General features: G+C 34.8%; 1 protein-coding gene and 1 pseudogene across 4 annotated transcripts in view; both read right to left on the reverse strand.

Moving 5' to 3' along the window:
* Positions 1–11,264: 11,264 nt before the first annotated feature.
* On the reverse strand, positions 11,265–12,687 carry LOC115858345 (glycerophosphodiester phosphodiesterase 1 pseudogene; annotated as a pseudogene).
* The window catches only part of EFCAB7 (EF-hand calcium binding domain 7), a 50,632-nt gene continuing 42,341 nt past the window's right edge, over positions 12,625–20,915 (reverse strand). For 3 of the 4 annotated variants that reach the window (XM_030865811.3, XM_060304800.1, XM_030865813.2), the window contains exons 12-13: positions 16,189–16,398; positions 12,625–13,980 (exon numbers count right to left, since the gene is read on the reverse strand). In XM_030865811.3, the coding sequence (XP_030721671.1) occupies positions 13,786–13,980; positions 16,189–16,398 (405 nt within the window). In that variant the 3' untranslated portion in view covers positions 12,625–13,785. The remainder of the gene's footprint in view (positions 13,981–16,188; positions 16,399–20,915) is intronic. The other variant, XM_030865812.3, reaches the window with a different exon arrangement.

Consider the following 20,915-nt stretch of genomic DNA (forward strand, 5'->3'; position numbering starts at 1 on the left):
GAAGATGATCCAGGACCTCAGAAAAAGAATGGAGGCAAAGAGCGAGAAGACGCAAGAAATGTTTAAAAAAGATCTAGAAAAATTAAAGAACAAACAAACAGATATGAACAACACAATAAATGAAATTTAAAATGCTCTAAAAGGAATCAATAGCAGAATAACTGAGGCAGAAGAACAGATAAGTGACCTTGAAGACAGAATAGTGGAATTCACTGCTGTGGAACAGAATAAAGAAAAAAGAATGAAAAGAAATGAAGACCGTCTAAGAGACCTCTGGGACAACATTAAATGCAACAACATTTGCATTATAGAGGTCCCAGAAGGAGAAGAGAGACAGAAAGGACCCGAGAAAATATTTAAAGAGATTATAGTTGAAAACTTCCCTAACATGGGGAAGGAAATAGCGACCCAAGTCCAGGAAGTGCAGAGAGTCCCATGCAGGATAAACCCAAGGACAAACACACCGAGACACATAGTAATCAAATTGGCAAAAATTAGAGACAAAGAAAAATTATTGAAAGCAGCGAGGGAAAAGCGACAAATAACATACAAGGGAACTCCTATAAGGTTAACAGCTGATTTCTTAGCAGAAACTCTACAAGCCAGAAGGGAGTGACATGATATACTTAAAGTGATGAAAGGGAAGAAACTACAACCAAGATTACTCTACCCAGCAAGGATCTCATTCAGATTCAATGGAGAAATCAAAAGCTTTACAGACAAGCAAAAGCTAAGAGAATTCAGCACCACCAAACCAGCTCTACAACAAATGCTAAAGGAACTTCTCTAAGTGGGAAACACAAGAGAAGAAAAGGACCTACAAAAACAAACCCAAAACAATTAAGAAAATGGTCATAGGAACATACATATCAATAAATACCTTAAACACGAATGGATTAAATGCTCCAACCAAAAGACACAGGCTTGCTGAATGGATACAAAAACAAGACCTATATATATGCTGTCTACAAGAGACCCACTTCAGACCTAGGGACACATACAGACTGAAAGTGAGGGGATGGAAAAAGATATTCCTTGCAAATGGAATTGAAAAGAAAGCTGGAGTAGCAATACTCATATCAGATAAAACAGACTTTAAAATAAAGAATGTTACAAGAGACAAGGAAGGACACTACATAATGATCAAGGGATCAATCCAAGAAGATATAACAATTATAAATATATATGCACCCAACATAGGAGCACCTCAATACATAAGGCAACTGCTAACAGCTCTAAAAGAGGAAATTGACAGTAACACAATAGTGGGGGACTTTAACACCTCACTTACACCAATGGACAGCTCATCCAAACAGAAAATTAATAAGGAAACACAAGCTTTAAATGACACAATAGACCAGAAGGATTTAATTGATATTTATAGGGCATTCCATCCAAAAACAGCAGATTACTCTTTCTTTTCAAGTGCATATGGAACATTCTCCAGGATAGATCACATCTTGGGTCACAAATCAAGCCTCAGTAAATTTAAGAAAATTGAAATCATATCAAGCATCTTTTCTGGACACAACGCTATGAGATTAGAAATCAATGACAGGGAAAAAAACGTAAAAAGCACAAACACATGGAGGCTAAACAATACATTACTAAATAACCAAGAGATCACTGAAGAAATCAAAGAGGCTATCAAAAAATACCTAGAGACAAATGATAATGAAAACACGACAATCCAAAACCTATGGGATGCAGCAAAAGCAGTTCTAAGAGGGAAGTTTATAGCTATACAAGCCTACCTCAAGAAACAAGAAAAATCTCAAATTAACAATCTAACATTACACCTAAAGGAACTAGAGCAAGAAGAACAAACAAAACCCAAAGTTAGCAGAAGGAAAGAAATCATAAAGATCAGAGCAGAAATAAATAGAAACAAAGTAAACAATAGCAAAGATCAATAAAACTGAAAGCTGGTTCTTTCAGAAGATAAACAAATTGATAAACCATTAGCCAGACTCATCAAGAAAAAGAGGGAGAGGACTCAATAAAATTAGAAATAAAAAAGAAGAAATCACAACTGACACTGCAGAAATACAAAGGATTATAAGAGATTACTACAAACAACTATATGCCAATAAAATGGACAACCTGGAAGAAATGGACAAATTCTTAGAAAGCTATAACCTTCCAAGACTGAACCAGGAAATAGAAAAAATAGAAAAAAAGAAAATATGAACAGACCAATCACAAGTAATGAAACTGAAAGTGTGACTAAAAATCTTCCAACAAACAAAAGTCCAGGACCAGATGGCTTCACAGATGAGTTCTATCAAACACTTAGAGAAGAGCTAACACCCATCCTTCTCAAACTCTTCCAAAAAATTTCAGAGGAAGGCACACTCCCAAACTCATTCTTTGAGGCCACCATCACCCTGATACCAAAACCAGACAAAGATACTACAAAAAAAGAAAACTTCAGACCAATATCACTGATGAATATAGATGCAAAAATCATCAACAAAATACAAGCAAACAGGATCCAACAACACATTAAAAGGATCATACACCATGATCAAGTGGGATTTATTCCAGGGATGCAAGGATTCTTCAATATATGCAAATCAATGTGATACAGCATATTAACAAATTGAAGGATAAAAATCATATGATCATCTCAATAGATGCAGAAAAAGCTTCTGACAAAATTCAACACCCATTTATGATAAAAATGCTCCAGAAAGTGGGCATAGAGGGAACCTACCTCAAATACTAAAGGCCATATACGACAAACACACAGCAAACATCATTCTGAATGGTGAAAAACTGAAAGCATTTCCTCTAAGATCAGGAACAAGACAAGGATGTCCACTCTCGTCACTGTTATTCAACATAGTTTTGGAAGTCTTAGCCACGGCAATCAGAGAAGAAAAAGAAATAAAAGGAATACACATTGGAAAAGAAGAAGTAAAACTGTCACTGTTTGCAGATGACATGATACTATACATAGAGAATCCTAAAGATGCTACCAGAAAACTACTAGAGCTAATCAATAAATTTGGTAAAGTTGCAGGATACAAAGTTAATGCACAGAAATCTCTTGCATTCCTATACACTAATGATGAAAAATCTGAAGGAGAAATTAAGGAAACACTCCCATTTACCATTGAAACAAAAAGAATAAAATACCTAGGAATAAACCTACCTAGGGAGACAAAAGACCTGTATGCAGAAAACTATAAGACACTGTTGAAAGAAATTAAAGGTGATACCAACAGATGGAGAGATATTCCATGTTCTTGAATTGGAAGAATCAACATTGTGAAAATGACTCTACTACCCAAAGCAATCTACAGATTCAACGCAATCCCTATCAAACTACCACTGGCATTTTTCACAGAACTAGAACAAAAAATTTCACAATTTGTATGGAAACACAAAAGACCCCGAATAGCCAAATCAGTCTTGAGGGAAAAAAAACGGAGCTGGAGGAATCAGACTCCCTGACTTTATACTACAAAGCTACAGTAATCAAGACAATATGGTACTGGCACAAAAACAAATATAGATCACTGGAATAGGATAGAAAGCCCAGAGATAAACCCACGCACCTATGGTCAACTGATCTATGACAAAAGAGGCAAGGATATACAATGGAGAAAAGACAGTCTCTTCAATAAGTGGTGCTGGGAAAACTGGACAGCTACATGTAAAAGAATGAAATTAGAGCACTCCCTAACACCTTACACAAAAATAAACTCAAAAATGGAATCGAGACCTAAATGTAAGACTGGACACTATAAAACTCTTAGAGGAAAATATACGAAGAACACCCTTTGACATAAATCACAGCAAGATCTTTTTTGATCCACCTCCTAGAGTAATGGAAATAAAAACAAAAATAAACAAATTGGACCTAATGAAGCTTAAAAGCTTTTGCAAAGCAAAGGAATCTACAAACAAGACGAAAAGACAACCCTCAGAATGGGAAAAAATATTTGCAAAAGAATCAACGGACAAAGGATTAATCTCCAAAATATATAAACAGCTCATGCAGCTCAATATTAAAAAAAACAAACAACCCAATTAAAAAATGGGCAGAAGACCTAAATAGACATTTCTCCAAAGAGGACATATAGATGGCCAAGAAGCACATGAAAACATCACTAATTATTAGAGAACTGCAAATCAAAACTACAGTGAGGTATCACCTCACACCAGTTAGAATGGGCATCATCTGAAAATCTACAAACAACAAATGCTGGAGAGGGTGTGGAGCAAAGGGAACCCTCTTGCACTGTTGGTGGGAATGTAAATTGATACAGCCACTATGAAGAACAGTATGGAGGTTCCTTAAAAAACTAAAAATAGAATTACCATATGACCCAGCAATCCCACTACTAGGCATATACCCAGAGAAAACGATAATTCAAAAAGACACATGCACTCCAATGTTCATTGCAGCACTATTTACAATAGCCAGGTCATGGAAGCAACCTAAATGCCCATCAACAGTTGAATGGATGAAGAAGATGTGGTACATATATACAGTGGAATATTACTCAGCCATAAAAAGGAATGAAATTGGGTCATTTGTAGAGACGTGGATGGATCTAGAGACTGTCATACAGAGTGAAGTAAGTCAGAAAGAGAAAAACAAATACCGTATATTAACGCATATATGTGGAACCTAGAAAAATGGTACAGATGAACCGGTTTTCAGGGCAGAAATTGAGACACAGATGTAGAGAACAAACGTATGAACACCAAGGGGGGAAAGCCCCGGGGGTGTGGTGGTGGTGGTGGTGTGATGAATTGGGAAATTGGGATTGACGTGTATACACTGATGTGTATAAAATTGATGAGTAATAAGAACCTGCTGTATAAAAAATAAATAAAATTCAAAAAAAAATTACATAATTACAAAAAAAAAATCCCAAAACTCAACAGTAAGAAAACAACCCAATTTAAAATGGGCAAAAGACTTAAAGAGATACCTCACTGAAGAGGATATATATAGATAGTAAAGAAGCATATGAAATGTTGCTCAATATCATTGGCCATTAGGGGAATGCAAATTAAAACCACTATGAGATAACACTGCATATCTATTAGAATGACTAAAATAAAAAATACTGACAAACTAAGTGCTAACAAGGATTCAGAACAACTGGAACTCTCATACATTGCAGGTAGAAATGCAAACTGGTACAGCCACTCTGGAAAACACTGAAACAGTTTCTTAAAAAGTCAAACATACACTTAAACATATGATCCAGTAATCTCACGTTCGGGTATCCACCCTACAGGAATGAAAACTTATGTTCACGTAGGAACCTATACTTGAATGTTACAGCAGCTCTGTTAATATTGCCCAAAACTGGAAACAACCTAGCAGATGAATGAATAAACAAATTGTGTAAATCTTTATGATGAAAAACTACTCAGCAGTAAAAGGAACAAACTATTGATACACCAATTTGGATAATTCTCAAAGGCATTATGCTGAGTGAAAAAATTCAGTCTCAAAAGGTTGATACATGATCCCATTTATATGACATTCTCAAAAAGAGAAAACCATAGTGATGGAAGACAGATCAGGGATTGCCAGGAGCTGGCAGTATGGAGCTAGGAGGAGAGGAGGATGTGACAAGGGAGTTTATTGGTGAGGGAACTGCTCTGGATCCTGATTGCAGTGGTAGTCAAATGAATCTATACATGTGTTAAGCCAATAGAAATACATAACCTCACCTCCTCCCCCACAAAAGGTCAAATTTATTGTATAACAATTATTTTAATATGGAATTAGAACCACACAGAGGGATTCCCTGGTGGTGCAGTGGTTAAGAATCCGTCTGCCAATGCAGGGCACACGGGTTTGAGCCCTGGTCTGGGAAGATCCCAAATGCCGCGGAGCTACTAAGCCCGTGCGCCACAACTACTGAGCCTGTGCTCTAGAGACCTCGAGCCAAAACTACTGAAGCCTGCATGCCACAACTACTGAAGTCCGCGTGCCTAGAGCCTGTGCTCTGCAACAAGAGAAGCCACCGCAATGAGAAGCCCGCGCACTGCAGTGAAGAGTAGCCCCCGCTCGCCGAAACTAGAGAAAGCCCGCGTGCAGCAACGAAGACCCAACGCAGCCAAAAATAAATAAATAAATTTATTTCAAAAAAACTCACAGAAAAAAAAGTATTAGATTTAAAATAGAAGCTCAAGAAGCAGAATAGTTTCTTCTCCATTGGGGAAAGGTTTAAAGGCTTCATGAAGAATGAAGCATATAAAAAATATATGTTAAAGGCCCAGTGTGTAATACTTGTTCACAATCTATCTTCTCTGATAGACTATAAATAATGAGAGCAGGAACAATGTCTAGTTTGATCACCTGTGTACATGCAGTAAATAAAGCAGTGCTCTATACATATTCGGCAATCAATAAGTGTATGATTATTGACTTATTGCCTATGATATTAATAGGCAGAGATACAATACAGGAAATTGTAGGAAAAGTGAAAAACATGAGAAAATGCCTGAAATTTCCTCCTCCCCCTTCTAAATCCCTTTTATCCCTTCAAGTTCAGTTAAAGTTCTAGCTCATCTCCCTGATTCTTCCAGCCACACTAATCTTTCTAACTTGTCCAAACTGGTTCTACCAAACATGGTCTAATATTTTAGTGTAGTACTTCTCAATATTTTAAAGCCTATGACTCATTTCCTTTAATAGTTATTAAAATGTGCCTTTTTCCATTATTTAAATTTTAAAATACATTGTATTGCATGACTAAAAACAAATCAAAGCACTTGTCGGCTTCAAACCACACTTCTTTCATTCCTTCAGTCCTCCAAGAGAATCTTATCACCCCTCTCCCCTCAAATTGGGCAAGTCTTCCCTTCCTTTTCTGCTCCTGTACCCTAACTCATCCCTAGTTTATGCTTAATGATCAGTGTTTACTACAGTAATTTAAGACTTAATATCATTCCTTAGTAGGATAACAGCTCTTTCTTCTCCTGAGGACAGAGATCATGTCTACTACTTCGGCCTTGTAACTAATGCCATGTGTGCTAGATACTTGTTAATTTTATGTCCTTGTATACCATTCACCAGTCTACTTGTCTTCCAAAATTTTTACTGCTCTGCAAGGAAGAAAACAAGTCTTTCTGAAGAAGCTAAATCCAAACAATTTTTACAACAGATGTTTAGAAACGGCACAGAGAAATGTATGTTTTAGTAATGCTGCATATTCATATCTATAATTGCCAGAAAGGTTACAATGCTGGTATTCTGTAACTGGCACTATTGCATTGATATTATATGTTGACATTAGCCTCATACGGATGATTGAACTTAAGCTGGTCTTGAATTTAATTTAGATGATCTTGTGTTAAATTGCAGAGGAAAGAATAAAGTTAAGAATATGTATAAAATGTTGGATGTTTACCAACTGTATCTAAAAGAAATTTTAAAATATTGTTTTTAAATTTGGAGGGAATGGAACCATACTTCTAACCACTTTATGTTGGTCTTCTTTTTAACATTCATATATATCTATAAATCAACTGTGGTCAAATATTGCAAATATATGCAGCTTGTGAATTATTCATAAGAATTGAGAATGCCTATTCTTCATCTTCCTTAGACAAGAATTAGCCATAGCTAATAAGTACAGACACTTTAATCAAAATCCTTTACCTCTTAGATTTTCAGCAACAATTCCTAGTCCCTGGCCTCTAAATTGTGTCTCCACATGAATCGCATCTACTTTCCCTAAATCAATCCATTATTTGCCTTATTTTTCCTCAAATCTTTATGTAGTTTATTTTTTCCAGAAATTAAGCAAGGCTGAGTAGCAAAGATAGGCTTTATAATCCTATGTAAAGCTAGCAGGGCTATCTCTATATGTCCTTATATAATACTTGTAAATTCATGAATAAGTGAAGAGCCTTTTAAGAGCTGAAGATTTAGTATCCACTTTACAAGTTAGAAATAATTTTTATATATTCTCTAATAAGAATGGGTGTATATGCCTGTGTATGGATGTATCCACAATATACAATATATTTCCCCAAAGCAGTCTTAGAAGTCATAAAGGACTTAATCCACTGCTGAGAAATATTATCAGTCTCTCTCTCTCTGGGGCATATGTGTGCACTAATGAATAATGAAATAATATGCTCACCCTCTGGTGGTCAAAACCAGAAATACATTTCCATTTTCCTGGATTATATCCAAAATATGATCACTGTGGTATATTAAGTTTCTGCTTCCTATTTAACTTACACCAAAAATAGATCTAAAAGAAGGCCACTGGCTTAAAAAAAAAAAACAACACAGGTCTACTACAATATGTAATGGAAAAATCAACAAACTTATTAAATATAGTAATTTAAGAATTACTTATGACAGCATTTGATAATTAACACTAATTTGGCTTTAAAATATTGGAACTGTAGAATTTTAGAGTAGGAAGGAATTACAGCGATCATTTAGCCATTTCCCCTCCCATTTAAAACTTAGATAATGAAAAAATATTTCATTTTGTTTTAGTTGTTTAATGTTTCATGTAATTAATTACATGAAAAACAAAATCTGTATAAGTGGAATTGGATAGTAATGAGACCTTGTGTTTCTTTTCTTATGTTTCTATTTTTAACTTACAAATAGCCCAAGAACTAGGAAAAAATTATACCACATGTAAGTTTAAATTTTCTGCCCACTTTATTCAATCATCCAAAAAATATTTATTGTATTTTATGGTTCCAATGGTATATGCTGGAATTGTAACTATCCCTGCTTTCAGCCTAGTGAGGAGTATAGATAAAACAGTAATTCCTGTATAGGATGCTGAGTGTGACCACAAAGAGTGAGCACAAAGTAATAGGGCCATCAAAGTTGTCTTGGTGGGGGGGAGTAATCAAGAAAGGATTCTTGGGAAAACTGACATATTTGATGAGACCTGAAGGAAGAAGAGGAAAAGGGGAAGTAAGACTTATTCTATGGGCAAGAAGGAAATATTACATCCAAAGGGCCTGAGGTGAGAGAGAATGCAGAAACTGAGAGAAGGTACGGAAGTATGGTTGGAAGAAGCCTGAAAAGGAATGGTCAGAGGTTGGAAGAAAATCTGGAGAATATGGTGTCAGAGAGATCAACAATATCTAACACTGGAGAGAAGACTTCAAAATATCCACTGTGTTTAATGATAAGGAAGTTATTTATGTCCCTGGAAAAACAACCACTTAGTTGAATTAACTGGAAAGAATGAATGGGAGTCAAAAAAGTAGGTATAGCAAACAATTCGTTCATGTCTTTTTGGTGTGAAGGGGAAGACAGAATAATGATAGAGATAGATGGGGAATGAGAGGTTTCTTAAAGATGAAAAGTCTAGAACACATATAAATAATAATAAAAAAAGCTAATTTCGAGAAAGTGTTTGTAGATAAAATTTTTTCATGGGGAGCTTTAATGTAGATACCATGAAGATAGGAAGGGCACAGGAGAGACTTGGGGCATTTAGATGTCTTTTTCGTCAGTTGAATCCTTGTGCTTTTAAAATTAAACAACATGAAAAGTTACCTTTGAAAATGTAATAGTCAATCTGCACAAAACTACCCTGAAAAAGCGTAGCACCTCTTGAATTTAAAGAAAACATTCTTACATGTTAATCAACTTTATTTTAGTTGAATGAAGAATCGTTATCAACCTATGAGTCTGGTATTTCAGGACTTGAATTAATTTTTTCTGGATATTCTAGTATCACAGTACTGAGGTAATTCTTAAAAAATCATTTACTTAAAGGTCCAAAAATGGAACCCAGCTTATTAGAATCATTAACTAGCTGATTCCCTTGGATTTTCATTTGCTTGGAAGAAAGTTTAACTTGAAACAAAATATCTTTCTTTTCTACTGAGTAATTGAAAATGGGACCATAAGATAGCTGGGGTTTTTCCCCTCTAATAAGTGATTAATGGGAAGAAGAAAAAAGGCTTGGTATGTCTAAGTGGTGACAGTGGTGGAAGATAAGGCTTAAGTGCTCACTATTCTTTCTTGAGTCTCCATGTTCCAATGATACCACGTTATGTCACCTATCATTCTATTATTAAAAACCTTTTTACAACTTGCGGCAAAGATAGCAACTTTATCATATGCTTTTGGTAACAAAGCCAGATAATTTATTTCCTGCAACTCAATACTTTGTGAAATAGAATATAGGGCCACATTTATTTGACTTAGAAAGCATCCGGTAATTAATAAAATGCTTTCACATTGCATTACTTTTTAAGATATCATCTGAAGAATTCAAACTGCTAGATAATGACAACCCATTTTACAGACATCTAACCAAGGGCCAAAAATCCAAGTGACATTTAAACTATGTGCTAGCATGTGCTGGGTAAAAATAATATACTGCTATACTGGTATTCATATTTCAAAAGCTGACATTTACTAGCCAAGTATTTTGTTACTGATATGGTTACACAGTTCTTAATTGCTTAATATAGTATTTCATGCACTGTACTACTTCATTAATTGCTATTTGATTTAATTTCTATTATTTCAAAATACAATTTAATTAAAAATACTCCACAGGTAAATCCATTAAACAATTTACTGTCAGAACAAAATATTCCTACTGTTGTGATTAGATTTTGGCTTCTTTAATACAAAAATTAATTTCTCCAAATTTTGCTTTAATTATATTTCCTCATGGGAAAACTAAATACAGTATATAATTAAATGGCTGTTTCTGCATTCACTTTTTTATTCCTTTTAATGATTTTTAGTGTGGTCACAAGTTTGACAGCCACAATACATTGATAACATAGCTGAATACAATATTGAAATAAATGTTACAAAAGCGTGGCAAGTTTTAAAATGTCAGCTCTGAGTGATGGTGCATTTCCCATATATTTGCATCTGTACCCCCAAATTTCACAACTCGGTCTGTGCTTATCCTCACCAGGTTAAGGTGTATGTCTCACTTAGGTCAGGGCAGGAGCTGTTGTGCCTTTTTTTTTTTTTTTTGCGGTACGCGGGCCTCTCTCTCACTGTTGTGGCCTCTCCCGCTGCGTAGCACAGGCTCCAGACGCGCAGGCCCAGCGGCCACGGCCCACAGGCCCAGCCACTCCGCGGCACGTGGGATCCTCCCGGACCGGGGCACGAACCCGTGTCCCCTGCATCGGCAGGCGTACCCTCAACCACTGCGCCACCAGGGAAGCCCTGTTGTGCCTTTTTGCAGACCCAGACTTTCAAGAGCAAGTGTTGAACCCAGGCATTCCACGGAGCATGTTGGCAACACCAGACTTTGCTTTGGTTCCTATTACTTGTGTGAGCTACCTGATCTCCCAGGGTTTGGGCTAGCACAAGGGGTATTTTGATATCCCTGCATGAGACCAGCAGGCAGTTTCTGTACATGTTTCCTTGGGGAGGGGGTTGGGGGAGATTCTAGAACTGATGTGCAGTCTTCCGACACACTGTCTGACAGAGCTGGAACCAAGATGGGATTCATAGTAACTTTTTTTCATCAAAGGTATTAACCGTCCAAGCAACAACCTGAATGCCTTTAGTTGACCACTTCTTCAAGTAGTTTGGGGATACAAAATCCTTTTGCATGAGGAAACCTGAAATTCCACACAGGTACCATAAGATATTACGTATGCTCCAAGCAAATGAAACATCTATTACCGCAAACATGGATTGTATCCAGAGAGTATCATAGTCCCATCTGCTGTATGGCTAAGGTTCCAAGGTCTGTGAGTTAAAGCCATTACTACACTGTCATCTGTTTGTCTCATAGATAACTTCTGGCAAGAAAGAGCAAATACTACTACTATTGTATAGTTGAGGAAATTCCATACACATTTTCTTTAGAACATCAGTAGCCATATTTGCATGGCCTTTGACATCAAGGAAGACTGTGATGTTATGGTTCAGGCACTCTGCTCCAGCTTCCCTCAGGGCAGGGATCTTCTCATCAGGGAAATTATTCCTGAATCTGTGATCTACTGCAGGATTAAACTTTCTAATTTGTTCAAGTGTCAAATCACACATCGACCAGTCCCATCAGTCTACTTGTGCTATTGTATCTACTTGTACTATTGTGCATTAAGATAGCAATCTCATCAGAAGTAAATGCAACATCCAACTGTTCTCTGACTCATTGTGACTGCCACTGCCAATGGCAGAAACTCGGTCCTGGGGCTTGAGCACCAGCAGAGCCCTGTGGGAGGGCACATGCTCAAGGCTGAAGAGGCGCAGCAGGAGATAGAGGCTGCCGGTGAAGAAGCAAGCAGTGAAGGGCTGCACGTCACCAGCCACAGCAGCAGCAGCGGGAAGAAGGACTCCTGGTCCTCTCACAGCCACATGCCTGTGACTATACCGGTGAGGATAGGAGTCCTGGATCCACTGGGCTCCTTGGACAGGCCAGAGCACAGGGATAAAGCACAAGGCACTCACTGCAGCTTGCCCATTTACATTTTATTCCAGGATTTTTTTGATAAATCAAAAGTGTATAGGATTTTATAGAATTCATTGAGTATTACTTTTTAAAAGCTTACCTGTACTTTGATTTCAATTTACTAGTCATAAATGAAATATGCCCAGATTTCCCATTAAATTAATAAGAAGGCCACACATTAAAAAATTATTTCTATTTTAATAATAAAGTATATAATATGGACATGAAATGTAAATGCATACAAATTAAATAGATTATTATGTACATCAGTTAAATTGATTAGCATTTTGTTGATCAACAAATAATAGACTAAACTTGAAATAATTCTTCTTAGTTTGATAGGCTCAAGCAAAATTATTTCCTAAAAACAGTGTTTAAGATATAAGGGAATACACACAATAATATATCCATTCTTGTCGTTCATTCAGAGGCATTACATGTTGACAAACCTGCATATAAAAATAGAAAGCCTTTACCTTCCTTTTATATACTGTAATTTGGGGCTAATTTTTCAATAGGACAACATTTCTAGAACCTATGTAAAAAATATCTCTGTGCAGATAAAATTCTTTAATATTTATCCTTAGCAGGGACCTGCAATCTACGATATGATGTCTAACAGGATAATCCAGCCTAAATTCTATGTAATATAGTATTTGGTAGTTGGTATTTGTCAATGTGGGTAAAGAGGAGTGGTAGAAAGGGAAGTAAATATTCTTTCCTCACTAAGCCTAGAACATTAAAAAAAAAACATGATTGGGATAACAGAAAAGATAAACTCTTCTTATCCTGTTTTAGCATGTTTTAGGATTTCACTGACAGTATGGAGAAAAAAAGGGAAAGAATAGAAAGTTTTTTCCTTTTTCCATTGACTAAACTAGTTTCAGGGTCTACTGATCTCTCCCTGCCTTTGAACTCCTGGCTAAATCAGAAACCCAGAGTTCTGCTAACACCAGAACTTCAGCTATTCCTAGCTCTTGACTTAGTTGGTTATCTAAAACTCACAGGCATTTTCTCTTTTAGGTTACCTCAGAAAATCTTAATAATGTAGATAAAAATATTTTGAGTTATCAAAAGTCCTATTACTATTAACACTACTTTGTATTTCTATATAATATTCAATAGTGCTTTCACATATATCATTATATTTTTATCTTTACATTAATTTTGTGAAGTACCTAAAACTGGTGACATTACATTAATTTTATACTTAAAGAGACTGAAACAAACAAAAAAGAGACTGAAACAGAGAAGTTAAGTGAATGTCCCATAATCACTGAACCAAATAGTGAGAACTGGATTAGAACCAGTCTCCTATCTCGTAGTACAGGATGGTACTAATACAAATATCATACTTAAAATAATTTTCTACTTTATTTCATATCTACATATTTATCCATAACATTAATAGCAAAAATGTTTTTTTCAAATTGATAAAACAAAAGGCTTTAATTAGAAAACAATGCATTACCATTGTAGATTTTGGTGCCACTTCTACTGCAAATATGTCAAGTCCTCTGTTGTTTACACAGTTTTTACTCAGCTCGTTGTTGATGTGAATAATCACTTTATTATCTGACTATAAAAAAAAGATTTTATAAGTTGCTAGTCCTTTCTTTACTAAATACATACAAACAAAATGATAATTGCAAAACACTTTGCAAGTCTTGTGATAGAGATGTTCACAGGGTTCTATAGAAACAAAGAAGACATTATAGAAACACAGAAACATTAGCTCAGACTGGGGTATCATGGAAGACCTTATGGAAGAAGTGATACTGGAGATAATATATCATTAATAACGATAGCCTCTAGGATGGATAGCAAACAAGAGAAAGCAGAATGAAGCTGATAAATAAGAGAAATGTAGGAGTCAAAGTATTCCCCTGCTAAAGAACCTGTAATCATTCTCTAATGACTACAAAGGGGCAATATAACATTAGACTACTTGGATTCATCTCTCATCTCTTCTACTACTTAGCTCTGCGACCTTCTGTAAATTATTTAACATCCCTGTGCACAAGTTTAACATCCCTGTGCACAAGTTTCCTTGTGTGTAAAATAGGAATAGTATAATACTTAGGAATAGGAAAATAGGAATAGTATAATACTTACCTCATTGGATTGTTGTGAGAAGTAAAAGCGTTAAAGTGCCTGGCACATGGTAAGCTCTAAAATATTATTATTACCTCATTTTGGTGAAGGGAAATTTAACTTTCCTTGAGGGAAAAGGAGGTGGAGGGTTGAGAAATGAAGGTAATAGAGCAGAGGAATTGGGGTAAAGTAGTGGCTCTCTTCCACCCTTTTAATTCTAATGAAACATAGAGGGCTCACACACACACAACCAAAACCAAACAAACAAGAAAACATAGAGGGCAGAAACAGAAACATGCTGGATCTTAGGAACCACTCTACAAAGTGTTATGATCCATTTGAAGACTGCAATCTACTGGCTGGGGAACCTATCTTATTTCATCAAGTCTAAACTCTTCTATCTTGTTTTCAAGATAACATATATAATCTGGACCCATTCAACCTATGTTATTTACCTTTCAAATACTTCTCCAAATAAAGCTCTCTGTTTCTGCAAAGGAGATATTCTCACTTTTTCGTCTATAGTTCACATTAACTCTTACTCATATTTCTCCTTACACTGTTTCTCCTGCTTCTAAAGGCTGCCTCTCTGCGTATCTAAATCCGAGTTATCCTTCAAATCCTATACACATGTTTAAATCCCACATCAGTTCCCTTCCCCCTAATCACAAACCCTTCCCCAACTTCTATAGTCCAAACTAACATCAAGTACAAGAGATACAAATACAGTTGAATTCCTATTGCACATACAAACAGTATTACGTAATTTAACATTTAACTGTTATTTCGAGAGTATTAATTTTGCCTTTACAACTAGCCCATAAACTCCTTGACAGCAGAGACCATGTTATACTTTCTAGTGGCCCCTATGGTGACCATGAGAGTTACATAATATATATTCACATTGACTCAATACTCAGCCAAATCTTAAGCACTTTAAGAAATTTATGACAGGCATAAAAATAATGTAAATCTCACCCAGGAACTAAAAGAAATAAGCCAACAGTTCTAAAAACCTAGCCATTTTGAGTAAGATTTTATAAAAATTTATAATTTCTAGAAAACTCAGTATATCTGACTTTAAGAATTTATGCGTGTATTCTCTTGACCAGCAATATCAATAGTAGCAAAGAAGATGGCCAAAAGCCAGAAATAATTGGCTTGATAAAAACAGGTCCTGGACAGTAGAATATATTTAATTAGATAAAATGATGATAATCTGTAGAATTTCTGATACTGCAAAGTTTGTATAAAACAGTTGGGCTAAATTCTTTTCTTTACTTTGTTTATATTTCTTTAACACATGATGTCCATTGTTTAAAATAGCTATGTATGTGTGAAGACTTTTAGTAACAAACTAAATAAAATACTTTGTACTCAGATTATGCTCTATCTTCATAGATCTCCAAATATTTAATTTTCATAATATTTTAATAGAAAAACAATTGTCTCATAAAGAAACACAAAAAATAAATATCTAATAAATAAAGTAAATATATACCTTAAAAATATATAAAAATTATCATGCCCAGTTTGAGTTAGAAACTCAAAAAGAAAAAAGAATAAATTGACTATTATAGATATTATTAATGTAATGGGGTATTTAATTACTATGCAAGAATAGGGTGAGAAAGAAGATGGAACATAGTAGCAAACATTGCTGTTATGAGGAGAACCACCTCATAACTGATACCTTGTTTTCAATAACTGATGTTATCCAGGTGTCACACTTATAAGTATGTACAATTATATTTTCATAGCCATCCATTACTTTGGCATCGCCTTTGTTAAGAACAGATTTACAAATGGCCTTCTCAAGTTGCCCACTGCATGCCTCCATATGGACAGTTTTAATTCTTGGCTTGCATTTGTCTGCATAGATATCGATGACAAATGGGCATGCCTGAAATGAAAAATAAATCAAACCTTGTTTTAGCCTTTTGATAGAATTTAAATTATTTATTATTAATATGTTTATCATATGACTTAAGAACATACTTTCTAGCTTGTCCTTCTGATACACATTTATGAGGAAAATTTTAGTACTATGAATTGATTAATAAAAAAGCATGAAATTCTGATTTTTTGGTTGCATATTAACTGATAATGTTCATAGAAAAGGAAAGAAACCTCCTTTACGCCAACCCCTCCATTTGCTCTAAAGCTAACTCATGTCATGTTAGTTACTTATTTTCCTTTCCTAACTACAGAAAGACTACAGAAAGAATTCATCAACAGGCTCTAAAGAAATTTTGTGAAACTCAATACACGAATATACAGCACCAAAAATAACTAAGTGTAGAAAAATTAATTCACACAGTTTATAGTTAGTGTAAAAGCACCTTTAAAAATCTGAGATCTAAAGAGATTTTCTGCATTTGGAAATAGATTTTTCTAATGTCTACTCTTTAGTCTCTACCATAGCCTACAAGATACTGCACACGGTAGCCTCTCTATACAGCCCAGTCCCCTGCCTTGCAGGACATGTTCCAGTTACTCTGCTTTTTCATATCCTAGAACAAATAAAGCTCTTTCCTGTGTCAGGGATTTCATATGTAGTATTCTCACTGCTTAGAAGATTCATACCTTTTCACATATATATCTCATCCTCCTCTTTCAAGTTTAAGCTTAAGTGTCACTTCTGCAGAGAGAGTGGCTCTGATCCCCCAATCTCCTTCACTCCCCCACTGTTCTCTACTTTGGCCACTGGCTTGTTCCCTTCAAAACACTTTTGAAATGATTTTATTAATTTTGCATTTAATCAGTCATCTTCCTTCATGGAATGTCCATGAGGGCAGAATTTTTGACTATTTTATTCATCACTGTGCCTCTTTATTACAAGCTTACTTTATGTAGGCATTAAAGTGTATTCGTTGAGTAAATGAATGAATTCACACACATTGATGATCAACTTTTTATTATGGGGACAAAAGATAAAAGTCTGAACTTAGTAGAACAATATACATTTTTATTTTTTTAAAAAAAGTTTAAAAACATTTAATGACTCCAACCTTTGGCAATAATAAAGTCACCTTTTTAAGAGATAGTAGTCTGAAAAATCACTGGAAAAGAAAGCAGAAGATCTGAGTTTGTAATTGGGTTTTGCCATTTACTAGCTTCGTGATCTGGGGAAGTCACTTCACTTCTATGAGGCTGGGTTTCTTCATTGAGAAGGTGGGGATAAACAGTATATATCCTGCCAAGAGTTGCTAGAAATATCTAATAGTAATATGTGTCAAAATATTTCACAATATAGAATTCTAAAAAAAATTGTAATAATTATGATTATGGCATTTTAAAGGTTTAATTTATTTTTTCAGTACTGAATAGATTCTGGTATTATTCTACCATTTTTCAAGTCTTGCTTATTTGTCTTATTCAACCAAAGAGTATCAATATTACATTCAGATATCACTGACTGTAAACATCTTAAAGTCTTTGTTAAAGACATATTCCCTAAAATTTTTAAATAAAATCTTACCTACTCTAAAAATGGTGCCCTTTAACCGTATTACTTTTTTCTGTTCATGGACTTGATCTTTTATTTACTTATCTTTTTTATCCTACTAAGTTAATATAGGAAGCATACAATAAGGAAGAAAACAATTCATTGTAAATTGGTAATTGTAAAAATATTAACAATATATAATAAGGAAGACGGGGAAGATTGTAATAAAAAAAACCTAGATTAAGGCATGCTACTAAAATTTTACACAAAGTGTGGCTCTTAGCTACCTGTTAGCCAAGATAAAAGTGAAAGAGAGTGTATTACATAGCTCTCAATATCTAAAAAAACGAAGGAAATTTTTCCCAGTTGTGAATTCCAAAAGGAATTTATACCATGAAATTCTTTTTTTAAAAAGAGAAGGAAAAAAAGGAAAAAAACTAGGCATACGTTTTTCTTATCAACGTCCAATAAAGAACAAATGATTGTTATGGTGACATAGGGGCAATGCTCTTGCAGGAGGAATAATAAAGAAGTTATGCAGCTCTTTGAAAGAGGATCTGCCTTTATAAGTTGATAGAGACAGTGGATAACCTATAATTCTAAAACCGAATTAGGGGGTTTCATAAGAAAAAATAAAGTAAAAGTGACTGGCTGTGCCTGATTGTAGAGGAAAAAAATAAGACAAACTGAGAGTATATAGTAACTTATAGAATGCTTAAAATAAACTTTGGTTTACTAAAACCATTCAATTAATGAGATTTCAAAAAAACCTAAGCCCTTTCCTAAATCCTAACCTGTAACTGATACTTTGGTTAGTCTTTGTGACACAATACCTACTAATTTAATAGGTGGGATCAAAATATAGCTCATTTAGACGTTAGATTACTTACATAATATACGACTCAAGAAATTGCCAAAAAAACGGTTCCTGAATCCTTACGGGCAAAAGACTCTACAGACATATTCAAACCAATTAGAACACAGCTCATAAGATTTTAAATGGATTCTTCCTAGATTATCATAAATTTTTTTTTTTTTACAAACATGAAAATGTTAGGTCATGCTCTAGGTATATTAACTCAGTAACATAGCACACATCAAAGAACCATTGCCTATCAAAGCTAATACCTTAACTGAACAAGCTCATTGTCTCAGAGCACTTACAGGTATCAGTCAAAACTAAATCAGTCCAAATACCTTCAGATTTTGTATGAATCCTTTAAATAAAATGTTATCACATGTGTATATCCCTATCATTAATGGAAGTATTCAATATTTTTATACCAATTAATTAATTATGAATTATTACTTTCTCCCTCTATTACCATCTGCTGATTCAATACTTTCAACCCAACAACTCTATAACCCTTACTGAATGAGGAGAATCTCCTCATTATGATTCTGTAAATCAAGAAGTATCCATACCCAGAAAAAAATTTTGGATGCTTCAATACCAAATCCTGACTTAATATTGTTTGTTGATGGGGTTATATTAAAAAAAATTAAAAGGACAATACCAGGCTTGACATAATAAGTAGCCTAGTCTCTTTTGTAAAATCTATTTCCTTACCATGAAATAGCTTAGCTCAAATGATTAAATTATGGCTCTCTCTAAGGCATATCAAATCACTAGAAGAAGAGAGTAAAATACACATACTAGCTAACAGCTAGTATGCTTTTAGAATAATTGACTTTTAAAAAATGTTATAGAAAAAAACAAGGTTTTTTTTGCACTTTCTCAAGTACTCTTTAAAAATGAACAACAAATACATGATTTGATACCTAAAGTAATTGCTATCATAAAGGAAGAGACAGTAAAAGAAGTTCTATAGACGCTAATATCTATACTATAGATACCACAAAAATACTTTAGAAGTACTATACAAATACTTTTAACAGACCATTATATTAAACACACTACTCTGACTAAAGTCCTTATGTAAAAGCATTGTAAGAATAATAAAATAAAATCCATGGAAAAGTTCAAGGATTGCATTGTAGATATACAAACTTTGGCCTCGCAAATTCTGAAAAGAAACAATGGGTACAATCAGGGTATAAGAACCACGAGGATTAAGATCTGACAAAACCAAAATAGCCACCTGGACTACAAAAATAAAGGATAAAATCCTCTGTGAAACAATTCATTCCAATAGGGACAAACTGGCTATAATATCAAACACTAAGGAAAGAACCTTCCTAGGATGATGAAGGATAAAGTCGGTCCATGCTTTATTTGTAACTAAATTAACCTAAAAAAATTGAGGGACATGAACTGAGACTATGCTCTAAAAGACTCTGGGCATGTCCAAATTGAATTTATACAGTTGCCTCTCCTGCCATGGTTTCTGAATATGTCGTACTAATAATAGCACCTTTCTTTTCAGAATGGATCAAAATATTTCCCTGTTGAAAGGTCACAACCATCATGACTGCCTAGGACATTCCAAATTACTGATCCCGTGACAAGGGACACATTTAACTGGAACAATTATTCATAAATTTGGATTATGTACTCAAAAACATTTTTGTCTTTATCGTTCCCAAATCTCTGGGAAAACGATGAGGGCCTTAACAGAATTAGAAAGACACATCCTTTAAAGATCCTAAAGTGAGGTTTGCCAGAGAACCTCCAGAAGCCAGCAGTACACAGAATTAACTGCTAACCCAGAAACCTTCAATAAGCACATGACCATATGAAGTAAGAAGCTTCCTCTTGAGACCACTGGAGCAAGATTCTTCTATAGGTTACAGTCTTCTTTGAACACTCTTGTTTATTCATAGCTTTCCTCTTTACTGATTTAAGGGTATATATGTCTGACTTAGCCTATCATGTTCTCCTTATTAGTAATACTGACTTTCCTAAGTCTAGGCTTTAAGGAAAATATGTTTGAACTATGAGAAATAAAAATGCAATATTTATTATTAGTCACAGCACCAAGAAACACCAAGAAACAATATACCCACAATCC

This window comes from Globicephala melas, chromosome 1, assembly GCF_963455315.2.
Source record: "Globicephala melas chromosome 1, mGloMel1.2, whole genome shotgun sequence".
NCBI classification, from domain to species: domain Eukaryota; kingdom Metazoa; phylum Chordata; class Mammalia; order Artiodactyla; family Delphinidae; genus Globicephala; species Globicephala melas.